The sequence below is a fragment of the Prionailurus viverrinus genome, chromosome C2 (genome assembly GCF_022837055.1).
Source record: "Prionailurus viverrinus isolate Anna chromosome C2, UM_Priviv_1.0, whole genome shotgun sequence".
Classification (NCBI taxonomy): Eukaryota; Metazoa; Chordata; class Mammalia; order Carnivora; family Felidae; genus Prionailurus; species Prionailurus viverrinus.
Genome location: NC_062569.1, coordinates 153,675,561 through 153,690,442, shown reverse-complemented (window position 1 = coordinate 153,690,442; position 14,882 = coordinate 153,675,561). Strand labels below are relative to the sequence as shown.

The 14,882-nt window shown below is 42.4% G+C and overlaps 1 protein-coding gene across 5 annotated transcripts in view; it reads left to right on the top strand.

The window, feature by feature from the left end:
* Nucleotides 1-14,882, top strand: part of LCA5L (lebercilin LCA5 like) — a 49,059-nt gene that overhangs the window by 19,882 nt on the left and 14,295 nt on the right. For 3 of the 5 annotated variants that reach the window (XM_047874877.1, XM_047874876.1, XM_047874875.1), the window contains exons 4-6: nt 170-316; nt 3,961-4,472; nt 6,467-6,604. In XM_047874877.1, the coding sequence (XP_047730833.1) occupies nt 170-316; nt 3,961-4,472; nt 6,467-6,604 (797 nt within the window). The remainder of the gene's footprint in view (nt 1-169; nt 317-3,960; nt 4,473-6,466; nt 6,605-14,882) is intronic. The other 2 variants (XM_047874879.1, XM_047874878.1) reach the window with 2 other exon arrangements.

The following is a 14,882-nucleotide window of genomic DNA, read 5'->3' as shown; positions in this document are numbered from 1 at the left end:
TGTTGTCCCCTATTTCAAATGTGTGTTTATAAATGAACTTGTATGGAAGGAAATAGAGAAATTGGGAATGATTACAAGATGGCAGGAAGTTAGGCTGAAGACATAAAACCTAGCCCTCTTGTACAACTTACCCTGCTGGAGCCTATAGTGAGGTTAGTTCCGTTTTTAGTTAACAGGTGGCCTTGTTACAGAGTACCACGACACTTGGACTTTGCTGGCCTCTTGCCTCGCATCCCAGCTGAAGAATCAAGGTTTGAATTGCCAATGAACTGTAAATACCCGAGTCAGCACCCCAAGAGGATGGTCTACAAGTCCGGTGAGGCAAAGATCATCTTTTGAGACAGAGGTGGTTCAAAAGGCTGTTAACAAGGTCATTCATTCCCTTGTGGACTGTAAGAGTACCGACACCAGTTCCTAACTGTCCAAATGGAAGTAGCCTTGTGATGTCCTTGACCTCACTCCCTGCCTCCCTGACCAGACTGTGAACACCTCCTCCCATTTTAGGCAATCCTGGGCTTATAAATATTCCTAATATGGAAATGGTTGAAACTTTCTTCGGCTGTGGCCATCAGAACTGCCATCAGTGAACAGCTGGAAACTACGTCAATACTATGTGGACAGCATGTCTGCTGTCAGGTGTACCCCGTGTCTCCCCCCCGCCAGCCCCCTGTGACCAGGTGTGCCTAGGACTCCCTCTGCTACCTCAGAGTCATCTAGAACCTTCAGGTCCCCTTCTTCCCAGCTATAGGGTAGGGATTCTTCATCTTAGTCGCATATCTCTGGGCTGCATGAAAATCTTTGCATTTTTTATGTCTATTTACATTTGTGAACTCTTCTAGGGAGAAGGACCCATGAGCTTCCACCAGATTCTCAAAAGGCTAAAAGCTCCTTTTCTAGAGAGGTAGGAGTCTTATGCTCACGGTCAAGGCCGAGGGTAGAAGACGAAAAGCCTAGTTCCTTCTGTCACATGGGACTCTGTCAAAAGAAGTCTGTTTGTGGCATTTGGAAGAGATTATCACAACAGAAACTACATCGTGGTTAGGCTCCATCGTGGTTATGATCCCCTATCCACGTCTGAATTTACAAAACTCTGAAAAACAGTTTTTATATCTTTGGTACCTAAACTGATTCAGCAACAAAAACCAGATCTGAACTAACATGAGACTGATCTCTATTTCAGTTAGTGTGAATAGCCACATATTTCACAAAAATATTCTTTGATTAAAGTATGCTATTCCCAGCCCTACTGGAAATTCTATGGGAAATACTGTATATGCACCAAAATAATAATAATAATAATAATAATTCAGAAACAGTCTGGCTCCAAGGTTTTATGACAGGGATCATAGATCTATACACTACACTTTGTATTGATTCTACACTTCCGTGGGGCTGTATGAAAGGCTGTTAGCATTTATAAAACTATTTCTACACGAACTGCACTTTGAGTTCTAAGTGCCTGACAATTTAACTTTTAAAAATTGTTTCCTCATTTATTTATTCCACAAGTATTTGAGTTCTTTATGCAAAACACCTGGTCATAAATTGGGAGCAGCCAAAATTAATTTTGTCACTTCATTAAGAGTAGTTTAACCATTGGGCTAAATCTGCCTCACTACATGAAATGAGATAGAAATGATAAATTTGGTCATTCTTACCAGGCAGGGGTTAGTATAATGAGATGCAAAATCATTAAGGACTAAACTCTATTTCCGTTTTCCATAACCTTGATTAGTATACAAGTATACATAATGTCTATAGAATAAATTTATTCTATGTCACTCAAATACAAGTGGTATGTTTATCTTCTGAAGCAAGTAAATCTGGTTCATCCTCCCCCAAGCACCAGCTAGGGTAGGCAAGCAATTCAGTCTCAGATGTGTTTGCGGGAAGGAGGGAGTTTGGGTGGCTTTACACAGACCGGACACTTGGGGAAGGGCTTCTGGTCCTCCATTTGCATCACAAACATTCCTTGTCCAAACACATGGGGTCACCTCCTGTTTTCAAAGTACACATGCCCTGTATGTACATCTCAACCTGGGACCTTGGCAGGTGTGCCCATGGCCACAGTGATTAGCCCCCAAGCACCCATTCATGCTGCCTCTGTCCTCCCGTCACGTGAGCACAGCATATGTCAGGGACATAAGCCTCCACAGCCCACAGAACCCACCACCCTCATCCTTCTAGTCTCAGGGAGAGCCCTCTCTCCTCCGGGAAACACATCACCCAAGAGTAGTGAGACATTGTAAGTTGGGAGTCAAGTTTCGGTCATGCTGGACGTGGTGTAGAACATGACAGTCCCCACCCCACCCCACCCCCTGTTTTAATCCAGCCTGACCCACCTGGGTCTGGGCCTTTCCCAGCCAGTGCCCAGCCTCAGAGGTTGACCTCTGCTTTCCAATTTTCAATGTGCTCAAAAACCTATTCCAAAATACTCAAACGTTCAACCACAGCCTTTACTGAATCGTTCCCAGTGGGAAAATAAAGACCTGTGGGGGCACAGTTGTAAAGACCGCCCATTGATTACTGATGTGATACGGATACTGTAATCGTTGCCACATCTATGTGTTCTGTCACAGTCACAATTGAGATGCCTTGTCCCCAGGAAGCACCTTCCATTTCTGTTGGCTCGTGATTTCCATCACAGGCAGAATCACCTTTTCCACCACCTACACCAAACATATTAAGCTGTGTCTCAGGTGACGTGTCCACATGTGGGCAACAGCTTAAGGCTAGGACTCCAGTGACACTGGCCACTAGATGCTTTCTCTCTCCAGGATGAGGACCATATATTTTTTTAGATTCTAGAATCCAGTTTCAGTCTCTCTCATAATACAGATATACTAGGGGCTCCTGGGTGGCTCAGTTGATTAAGCATCTGACTCTTGATTTCAGCTCAAGTCATGACCTCACGGTTCATGAGATCGAGCCCTGAGTCAGGCTCCATGCTGGGAGGGTGGAGCCTGCTTGGGATTCTCTCTCTCTTCTCTCTTTGCCCCTCCCCTGCTCATGCAGTCTCTCTCTCTCTCTCTCTCTCAATATAAATCAATAAACTAAAAAAAGAATATAGATATACTAACGTGCACACGCACATACACAGTATGCACATAAACACATGTAAATGTCATGCAAATGCACATACATATGGGGCAGTAGCACAGGCACACAGACATGGGTTCCATTTCACCACTGACTAGCTGTGTGCCCATCAAGCAGGATGTCGCGAAGCATCAGTTTGTTCATCTTTAAAATGGGATAATAATGCAGTGACGTTACACATACATTTGACACAACTCAGTTATATAAGCTTGATGTGACATTGTTTAGATACATTTTGTTTGAAATAGACTTCTGAATACAAGCCAACTAACTACTTCCTTTAGAGCCCAAAGTAACAGGAAAACTTAGCTATGTTGGATTTACTGAGAAATGGAATATCTGTACACACAGTCTAAGCAGTTCGATGGCTTTCTAAGGCTCTTTTTGAGTAAAGGAGATCTTCATATATAACACTGGGCTCTCATGTTACACTCGAATTGCCTCACAACATATTATTGGAAGGATTATATCAGATAATCTACATATAGCATTTAGTTCAATGCTTAACATGTGGTAAGCCCTTAGTAAATGTTATCTATTATTGTGGTTTTTAATAGAACTTTAATAATAGAAATAAGTACAGGTTTTACAGTCAAAGAAAGCCTGGTTTTCCATCCATTCTATGCCACTTTGTGGTTCTGTGACCTTAGACAAATGAGTCATAATCCCTAGCTGTAAAAAAGACGACTACTGACCTGAAATGAGGTATCTATATATGAAGTCCCTACCTGAAGCACGTCTATATTACATGTTCGTTCGCCTTGTATGTGTGCGGGGTGCAGGTGGGGGTAACACATATGCGCATATCTGCATATCTCTATCTATATGACTAGTAACAAACTGGATTATCTGCTCACGCAGGCCAGAAGGAAATCTCAGTTGAAAAACACAACTGGAATGCGCCACTTTTAAATGCTCAGAACAATGTGATTGCCCAAAGAAGAGATGCTATGACTCATCGCATCCTCTCAGCAAGGCTCCAGAAGATTAAAGAGCTCAAAAACGAACTATGTGATATACGTCGTAAATTGGAAGCCACGGTCATAGAAAACCAATTTTTGAAACATCTTCAGCTTAGGCACTTGAAAGCAATAGGGAAATATGAGAATTCACAAAATAATCTACCTCAAATTATGGTAAAACATCAGAATGAAGTCAAAAACTTAAGGCAGCTACTTAGGAAATCCCAGGAAAAGGAAAGAAGCGCATCCAGGAAACTTCGAGAAACCGACAGTGAGCTGCTGAAGACTAAAGACTCCTTGCAGGAGCTGCAGAGGCTTTCTGAAGACAAAAATCTTGCAGAGAGGGAAGAACTCACTCAAAAATTGTCTGTTCTCACAACGAAAACAGAGGCAAACAACAAAAAAATACAGGTCCGTATTTCAGAGGCCTAGAAATTGTAATGTCCCAAGAACGATACGCAGGGTACACGTGTGTCACGCTTGCCCCCCTGCAGTGAAGCATTCCCAGCTGCTTTGCTCACAGGCCACACCAGTGATGGCATCCAGTGCGGGGGGGGGGGGGGGGGGGGGGGAGGGGGGGGGGTCACAGGGGGCGGGGCAGGGGGAGATGTCCCTTCTGTTGTGGCCAGGCTCGTTTATCTGGAAATGACCATTCTGTAAGTGTGCTCATGTGCTGGAAAGGTGTTGGGTTGCGTTGTGTGAAACCTCTTAGAAGCCAACCTTCTTCTCCTCGAATCTGTTTCTTAAAGACCCGCTTCCCTAAAAGCCTGCCCCCCGCATCTCTCCAGCCCCTCTCCTTGCACTCCCCCTGGTCAGCTGTCTAGTCACTACCGCAGAGACCTTGTTGGTAGGCTGGAAACAGAAGTGTTTCCCGGAGAATGCTCCTGGGAACTGAGCAGGGGGAAAGGAATTAAAATCATCTAATGAATGGGCTGATTTTCTAGAATAGCCGTGGGTGTCAAAGTCTTGGAGACTGCTCTATGAGGGATGATTTGGGGGAACATCCTGATTATACTGAGAATTTTTTGTGTGTTAGTTCTTGGTCTCTACGGACATAAACATAAATAAAATTAGGTTACTGTTTAATTCCTTATTATATAAATGACGGTGAGAGGCAAGTATTTTTTACAAACTTGAAATAATAAGAAAATATCAAGTTCATTTCATCCACTTCCTTATTATTTATTTCTTCTTTGGTAAAAATCCTCTATTTTCAAGGAGAACTTCCTCCCACGAAGTGGATATGTGAACTACAGAAAATGACGAGCAGCCGCATTTTCAGTCACATAAATAATGTAGAAAAGTCCGATTATTTGGCCTCCTGTGTTAATAGCGGACCCATGTTAGCTCACGTCTGTCAAGTAAATGGAGTTGTATCTCACCTACCTATTTTTTATGTATACATGTGAATTAGTTCATGTTTTTTGTAGCTGTAACCAAAACCAATAAGAATTCAAGAACCCTTTTCTTATCAGAAGCACTTGGTTGTGTGAGAAATTTGGTTGGTTGTAGGGCATTTGCTGGGGGAGAAAATGTTGACGAGCCAAACAAAACACGTCGGTATTTTTCTTCAGTGTTAATACTTTGGGGACTGGGATTTTTACTGATTATTTCATCCTCTCAGTTTACCATATTGCCCACTTTTCTTTAATGACAGAGTATTAATATTAATATGGGGGGAAATGCACTTAATGGGAAAAAAGACAAAAGGAAAGAAAAGGCCTTTTGGTCAAGCCTCTGTCAAAGTCCAGATCAAAGAGTTCTGCAAAAAAACTGCTGAGGAGGTGCCCGAGCACCAGTGAGCCCCTGGGCACGGATGGCCTGCAGCTGCCCAACCTCTCCTGGTCTGAGAATTCCTTTATCCCTGGGGAGGGAATCCCTGACAGGGAATTCCTTTATCCCGGGGGGAAGGGGCGGGGCTGTGACCCCTGCGGGAGCCTCCGGGACCAGGCATCCGAGGCTCACGCATGCGCGGCTGCCCTGCTGCTGGCCCGCCCCCCGGCGGACGAGGCGGGCCAGGGCCCGGTGCGCACCAGCCGCGTTAGCAGGTCTTGGAGTTGGCACAGCCACCTGGGTTGAGTTTTAAAGCATGGCGTTGGTTATATTTATTAATTTTCAGGAAGTGTTCAAAGGTTATGTTTTTAATCAAAATCAGGGGTGTGAAAATCACTGGGTTCCAAACACATTTATTCTCTAGAGTTGGAATATGTGGGTTTTTCGGCTTTTGTATTTGTGCGTGTGGTTATGTTCAGCTCTAACATATGTCCCCTGCACCGGTCGTGCGCTAAAGTTGTATTAAGTTAAAACTGTGCACTTCTCGTAAATGCAATTAGTCCCATTACAGTTGAACTTTGTTAACAATACTACATTGGTTACAGAAGAGTTAAAATATATACTGTTTTCAGAGCTTGGAAAAACAGTTGAGGCTGAACAATAGAGTCTTTAATCGGCAGTTGGCCACTGAGAACCGGAAGACGTTAGCAGCCCAGGCAGCTACAAAGACTCTGCAAATGGAAATAAAACGCCTTCAACAAAAACTTAAGGTACTTCTTTAAAGCAAAATGTAACAAAATTTGTTCAGTTCTGCTTCCCAAAATATCAGAGCTGTTCTTTAAATTGTTTAACTTTGGGAATCTTTCTCAAATTAACTTTTTCCCTAGACCATTGGAACAGATAGAGGATCTGAATTACGAGGGTGGGTTCACAGCCTGGTGAGCGTGTGCTGTCACTAGAAGTTAAAGCTCCACACTCTCCATTAACAAAAGCTTCGTCCCATGAATTAATATTACTGTATTTCGTTACCATCTTAATGGAAGCCAAACTAAGTTTTCAAATTTGGAAATTAACTTACATCATTAAAATATTTAGTCATTTTAATGGCCCACAAATTCACTTTAAGGCGTACTTGAATTGGGGCGCCTTGGCTGGCTCAGTTGGTTAAGTGCCCAACTCTTGATTTTGGCTCAGGTCACGATCTAATGGTTGTGAGATCAAGCCCAGTGTCAGGCTCCATGTTTAGCAGGCTCCATGCTAAGCACGGACCCTGCTTGGGATTCTCTCTCTCTTACCCTCTCTCTCTGCCCCTCCCCTGCTCACACTATCTCAAAATAAAAAGAAACATTAAAATAATAAATAAAATCTACTTGGAAATGCTTGCAAAACTGTCTTTTAAAGTGTGCTTTAGGGGCACGTGGGTGGCTCAGTCGGTTAAGTGGCCGACTTCAGCTCAGGTCCTGATCTCACCATTTGTGACTTCAAGTCTGTGTCAGGCTCTGTGCTGACAGCTCGGAGCCTGCAGCCTGCTTCGGATTCTGTGTCTCCCTCTCTCTCTGCCCCTCCCTTGCTCACCCTCTGTCTCTCTCTCTCTCTCTCAAAAATAAATAAACATTTTATTTAAAATGTTTTTAACATTTATTTATTATTGAGAGAGAGAGACAGAGCGTGAGCATGGGAGAGGCAGAGAGGAGGAGACACAGATTCCGAAGCAGGCTGCAGGCTCCGAGCTGTCAGCACAGAGCCCAGACGTAGGGCTCGAACCCACAAACCGCGAGATCGTGACCTGAGCCAAAGTCAGCCGCTTAACCGACTGAGCCACACAGGTGCCCCAATAAATAAACGCTATAAAAAATTTTTAAATGTGCTTTAAAGATAAGAATTAAAAATATTTATTTTTTCAGACTTTTGCTATCTTTCTGCCTTCAAGATTTCTAAAATGGCCAACAAGTTGGAAAAAACTAGATAAACACTTAAGAAATATAGCTCTTTCAAGCCTCAACTAGCAAATCTTAAGTTTGATTCTTTAAGACAAGAATCTCTAACTTTTTTATGACAAGTAGAGAATTCAGATTTCCCAGGAGCCTGGAGAGCACTCAGAGGCAGGGAAAGGATATTAGGAGAGAAAGCTGGGGGGGGGGGGGGGGGGGGAGAAGAGAAAGTTGGATGTAAATTTTCCCTTTGCAAAGCAGGAAGAGAGTTCTGTTTCTTTCTTCCCTAGAGTCTCAGGTAACTTCAGAGAGAAAAGTATGCCAGAAAATGGGTGTGGCCATAGCAACTAGCTTAGAAATCTAACAGAAGAGTCTTCAAGAACCACTGGTCAAGGGGCGCCTGGGTGGCGCAGTCGGTTAAGCGTCCGACTTCAGCCAGGTCACGATCTCGCGGTCTGTGAGTTCGAGCCCCGCGTCGGGCTCTGGGCTGATGGCTCAGAGCCTGGAGCCTGTTTCCGATTCTGTGTCCCCTCTCTCTCTGCCCCTCCCCCGTTCATGCTCTGTCTCTCTCTGTCCCAAAAATAAATAAAAACGTTGAAAAAAAAAAAAAATTTAAAAAGAAAAAAAAAAAGAACCACTGGTCAAGGCAAACACACCCACATATATGGAGACACTATCAAAGAATTTTAAAATAAATTTTGTGCTTTCATATGCAATGATATGCATATAAATACTATGCAATCATTAAAAAACAATTTTGAAAGGGGAAATGCTATTTTAATACTTAATGAAATACTTAATGAAAAAGAAGATGCAAAATTCTATATGCAGTAAGATCCAAATTTATTTACAAAAAAAAAAAAAAAGTAAATATACCTCTATACATTTCTGTGCATCTGTAGAAAGGAATGGGGACTCTTTACATTATAATATGGTAATCTCTAGGATATATGGATAAGTGAAAAAAGGAAGACAGAGGAAACAGGAGGAATTTAAAAACAGGAGGAATAAAGGAGCACCTGGGTGGCGCAGTCAGTTAAGCATCTGGCTCAGGTCATGATCTTGCAGTTCCTGAGTTCGAGCCCCGCGTTGGGCTCTATGCTGATAGCTCAGAGCCTGGAGCCTGCTTTGGATTCTGTGTCTCCCTCTCTCTGCCCCTCTCTCTGCCCCTCCCCTGCTTGTGCTCTGTCTCTCTCAAAATTAAAGAAACATTTAAAAAATTTAAAAAACATATGACTTCACTCACATGAGGACTTTAAGAGACAAAACAGATGAACATAAGGGAAGGGAAACAAAAATAATATAAAAACACGGAAGGGGACAAAACAAAATATGGAGAACAAACAGGGTTGCTGGAGGGGTTGTGGGAGGGGGGATGGGCTAAATGGGTAAGGGGCATTAAGGAATCTACTGAAATCATTGCTTCACTATATACTAATTTGGATGTAAATTTTAAAAAGTAAAAAATAAAGTTAAATTAAAAAACAGAAGGAATACAAATATATCCACATTTTTATTTATGTTTTTAAAAGAAAAGGAATAGTGGGGTAACAACGGAAGTAGGGAGATAACAGATCAGAAGGGGTGATTGTAGAACCTAGATTTCCTTGAATATCTTTTTTTTTTAACATTTATTTTTGAGAGAGAGAAAGAGAGAGGGCAAAGGAAGGGCAGAGAGAGAGGGAGACAGAGGATCCCATGTGGGCTCTGCCCTTTCAGCACAGAGCCCAATGCAGGGCTTGAACTCACAAACCGTGAAATCATGAACTGAGCCAAAGTCAGATGCTTAACTGACTGAGCCACCCAGGTGCCTCTCCTTGAATATCTTTTTGGTAGATTTGATTTTAGAACCATATCAAATTGTGGAATCACCAAATGGTTTGCATAATTATGAAGCAGAATGAAATGCAAAAGGAAAAATGGAAAAGCATTCCCTAAAAATCAAAAATCAAATGAAAACAACCCACTGTAAATTCCAGTGGCAGCGAAATTGTCAGAGACACCATTCCAAGAGACTTAAAACATGTTAATTTCACCGCATGTGCCTAGTGAAATACATTCTTGATTATAGTGTGGGCATGGTTATTTTGAAGCTGTTGTGTTTATCCTATGGGATGAAACACACGATGAATTATGTTGGTGTCATTGAGAACTAGGATTTGGGGATGGAAGAAAGAAAATACAGAAGTAAGATGAGGTCAATAAAAATCCTGTAGTCCTGGGGAACCACCTGGGGGGCTCAGTTGGTTAAGCATCTGACTCCTGATTTCGGCTTGGGTCACAATTTCACGGTTTGTGGATTTAAGCCCAATGTTGGGCTCTGCACTGACAACGCGAAGCCTGCTTGGGATTTCTGTCTCCCTCTCTCCCTGCCCCTCCACTGCTCAATCTCTCTCCCAAAATAAATAAATAAACATTTTTTAAAAATCCTATAGTCTTGTTTGTGAACTGAAGTGAAAGTATGCATTTATGATATAATTTATCTTTAAAAATAAATAGGGGTGCCTGGGTAGCTCAGCTGATGAAGCGTCCAACTTCGGCTCAGGTCATGATCTCATGGTTTGTAGGTTCGAGCCCCACGTGGGGCTCTGTGATGACAGCTCAGAGCCTGGAGCCTGCTTTGTTGGGATTCTGTGTCTCCCTCCCTCTGCCCCTCCCCCACTCATGCTCTGTCTCTGTCTCTGTCTCTGTCTCAAAAATAAATGTTTGTTTTTTTTTTTTAAATTTAAAAATAAATACAATGGGGCGCCTGGCTGGCTCAGTTTTTGGTAGAGCGTGTGACTCTTGATTTCAGGGTTGTAAGTTTGAGTCCCATGGTGGGTGTAGAGATTACTTAAAAATAAAATCTAAAAAAGAAAGAAGGCCCTCCCCAGAACTAAATCTGCCAGCCTGCCAGCACCTTGATCTTGGCCTTCCCAGCCTCCAGAACTAAAAATAAATACATATTCTAATGTGACCAGCCCATTAACATTGAATAGCCCTAGTGCCCAGATTATGGTCTTCAAATTCCATACCACACTAAAAAGAACCAAGGCACCTTAAAAAAAAAAAAAAAAAAAAAAAAAATCTCAGGTCTGGAACATGAAATATACTGCATGAGCCTGGGACATACTGTCCTACAAAAGCAAGGAAACTACAGAGAACTAATAGTGTAATATCAGGAGCCACCTAAGATTGGTTCTTATTGGCCAAAGGTGGGGTAATCTGAGGATCAGTGAAGTAACTCTGTGGATTGAATCTCATCAAATATATAGACATCCAAATGTCCATAATGATACTTTAAAAAACAAAACAAAACACCTCAGTGATTAGTCACCTTTAGAGAATACTAAGATCCCAGCACACTATTTCGAAGACTGGTAAATAAAGGCAAAGAAACAATTCTTTCTACCTTTCCTATTCTCAGAGCGACCAAATAGTCTGTGAGGAGGGAAGAGCCTCCTTATAAGAGCATTCCAATTACTGAAAAAGGAAGGAGAGGATTAGAGTACCACTGTTCTGGAAGTCCCAGTGAGTTGGCGGATCCAAGTTGTCGGTGGCTCGTAGCATGACAAGAGAAGCCATCAGACACTATGTACTTGCTAACTGACGTACACACCACCGCCTACAGTGGGTTCTTGCCCAAAAAATCATACCCAGGTGTGATCCAATATTTGTTTTTAAGATTATTTTTCTTAAGTCATCTCTACACCCAGCACGGGGCTGGAACTCACAACCCCGAGATCAAGAGTTGCACACTCTACCAACTGAGCCAGCCAGGCACCCGGTGGTCCAACATTTAGATCGAAAAGAAATATACGGGCAGTAGAACACGGTAATACCTCAGGGATGCAGTCAGCAACATCAGGCCATCTGAAACTCTACAGCACAAACAACCCAGTTTCTACAGCAAACAAATAGCGAATCAAAGCAAAAGAGATGAGGGAGGAATTTATAGAGTAAAAGAGATTATGAGAAACCCTCAACAACTAAAAAAAAAAAAAAAACCCAGTTCAAAAATGGGCAAAGGACTTAAGCATTTCTCCAAAGAAGAACTACAAATGGCCAATAAGCATGTGAAAAGATGCTCAACTGAATGCTGGGAAAATGCAAATCAAAACTGTGAGGAAATACCACCTCACAGTCATTAGGATGGCTACTATAAAATAATAATAACAAGAAAGAAAGAAAGAAAGAAAGAAAGAAAGAAAGAAAGAAAGAAGAAAGAAAGAAAAAGAAAGAAGAAAGAAAGAAAGAAAGAAAAAGAAAAGAAGGAAGAAAAGTATTGAGAAGAATGTGGAAAAATTGGAACCCTTGGGCACCACTGGTGGGAATGTAAAATGCTACAGCCACTATAGAAAACAGTATGGAGGTTCCTCAAAAAATGAAAAATGTGTATGATCCCACAATTCCACTAGGTCTATACCCAAGAGAATGGAAAGCAGGTCTTGAAGAGATATTCGTCCCCCCACGTTCACAGCAGCATTATTTACAATCGCTAAAATGTGGAAGCTACCCGAGTGACCGTCAACAGAGGAGTGGAGAAATATAATGTGTGTGTATATATACACACACACATGGAGTATTATTCAGCTTTAAAAAGGAAGGAAATTCTGACACCTGCTACAACATGGATGAACCTCCAGAACATTATGCTAAATGAAATAAGCCAGTCACAAAAAGACGAGTCCTGTATTATTCTAGTTTATAGTCAAAATCATAATGACAGAGTGTAGTGGTGGTTGCCAGGAGCTGGGAGAAGGAAAATGGGAGTCAGTGTTTCATGGGGATGGAGTTTCAGTTTAAATAAAAGTTCCGGGGAGATTAAAAAAAAAAAAAAAAAAGTTCTGGAGGTGATCAGTGGGTATGGTTGCATGACAGTGTACTTAATGCCACTGACCTGGGCACTTAAAACGATTGAAATGGTGAATTTTATGTTCTGTGCATTTTACCACAATAAAAAAAAAATAGAAAGAAAACCCACTGGATTGTACAATTTGAAAGGGAAAATTACATGGTACCTGAATAATATCAAGAAAGCTGTATACAAACAAGGTTTCTTAAAGACTAAGAGACCTATTAATCTCAATGTTTTGGACCTTGTTTGGATTCTGATTCAAGCAAACTTAAAAAAAAAAATTACAGGACAGGGGCCCCTGGGTGGCTCAGTCGGTTGAGCGTCCAACTTCAGCTCAGGTCATGATCTCCTGGTTTGTGAATTTGAGACCTGCATGGAGCTTCCTCCTGTCAGCACGGAGCCCTCTCCACTCTGTTCCCCTCTCTCTTTGCCCCTCCCCCACTCACACTCTGTCTCTCTCTCTCTCTAAAAAATAAATAAACACTTTATGGGGCGCCTGAGTGGCTCAGTCAGTTGGGCATCTGACTTCGGCTCAGGTCATGATCTCAGAGTGCGTGAGTTTGAGCCTGTCGTCAGGCTCTGTGCCTACAGCTCAGAGCCTGGAGCCTGCTTCGGATTCCATCTCTCTCTTACCCTCCCCTGCTCGTGCTCTGTCTCTCTCTCTCTCAAAAATAAATAAACATTTAAAAAATAATAAATAGATGAAATATTTAAAAATTATTAGACAGTTGGAAAAATGTGAAACAAACTGGATGTTTACATTAAGGGATTTTTTTTTTTTTGGTAGGTGAAATGTTCATACTGTGGTTAGGTTTTAAAAGGGATGCCGTTGTCTCCTATAAATACATAGTGAAATACAGATTAAATTTATGCTGTCTAGGATTTGCCTCAAAATAATTCATAGCTGGGGAACGGGATCAGAGGGCGGTGTGTAGAGAGAGACAGACAGGGTAGGAGTTGTTCATTAGTGAAGCTGGTTCACTGGTTCATGGAGATTCACTGTACTATTTTCTCTACATTTGTGTATGTTTGACATTTTTTATAATAAAATCCTTTCAAAGGGAAAAATAAGAAAAGTTACATATTTTATGCCCTAAAGAGTTGAACCAGGTCAAGAAGACGAGCTAAATACACGCTTTTCATCTCTTCCTGCCACAACCCCATGGAAATGACGCACAACATATTTTAAAGCAATAACCCATAACCCCAGAAAGGATACCATGATCGTACCAGAACTTCCAAAGAATTTCTGGCAGATAAAAAGATCAAAAACAATGTTTCGGATTGATCGAGAAACCAGACACCAATAATCACAACCTAAATAACAGTGCAAAAAAATTGCTGGTGACTTAACAGGAACAGGGAGAGAAACCCCAAGCTCAGAATCAATACAAGTGGACAGCAGGAGCGGAGCCTTGGGGCAGCTGTCTTCACATTTGGTTGAAACCATGGTCCTCAAACGTGGCCACACGTTGATCATCTGGGGAGCTTTGAACACTCCACTGCCCCAGCCACACCCATATCCGTGAAATCAGAATCTCCCGGTGTGGGTGCCTTACACCACATTCACCAGCAGATAGACAGGGACTCTGGTTTGGCCTGAGAAGGACCTTGTTCACTCTGGCCTCAATTGTTGGTGATGACAGACTCTCTGTAACTTCCCTCCCGTCAGAACCCCACAGAAGTGATCAGTGAAGGACAGAAAGTGGACCCACAGAAGCAAAGAGCTGGGGAAAGTCACCAGCCAACAGTAGAGATTTGGGGACATTTGTTGAAGACAGAAAACAGGTGGAAGCATCTCTATGGGTGTCACAGAGCAGAAGAAGCCACAGCATGAGGTGCTTGGAGAAGCATTTGCCCCAGGGAACACAGGAGCAAGAGACACTTGAGCACAGGGGACTGGGTCATCAATCTCACCTGACTGCCCTCTCAACAGGACTCACAGCATCAGAGTCCAGCATTTTCCATCAGGCAGAAAGGCTGTGAATGAAAGACTTGAGAAGAAATGGGGCTGGGACACCTGGGGTAACTGCCAGTATCCCAGGTAATGCCCTTCCAAGGGGAAATTCTGGAATATGGGAGGCACTTAGTCAAATGACTCCCCTCAGAGTGAAACCTGGCAGTCGGCAAGTCCCACTGATTTACCCAGAGCCAGCCTTTCCATTCAGGAAAGAAGCCTAACTACAGAAATGAATGTCCACACAAAACAGTAGGTTAGTAAAATAATCCAGCCTCCAGCATCGTGAAGAAAGAACAAGAATGACAAGCAGACCAGCCCAC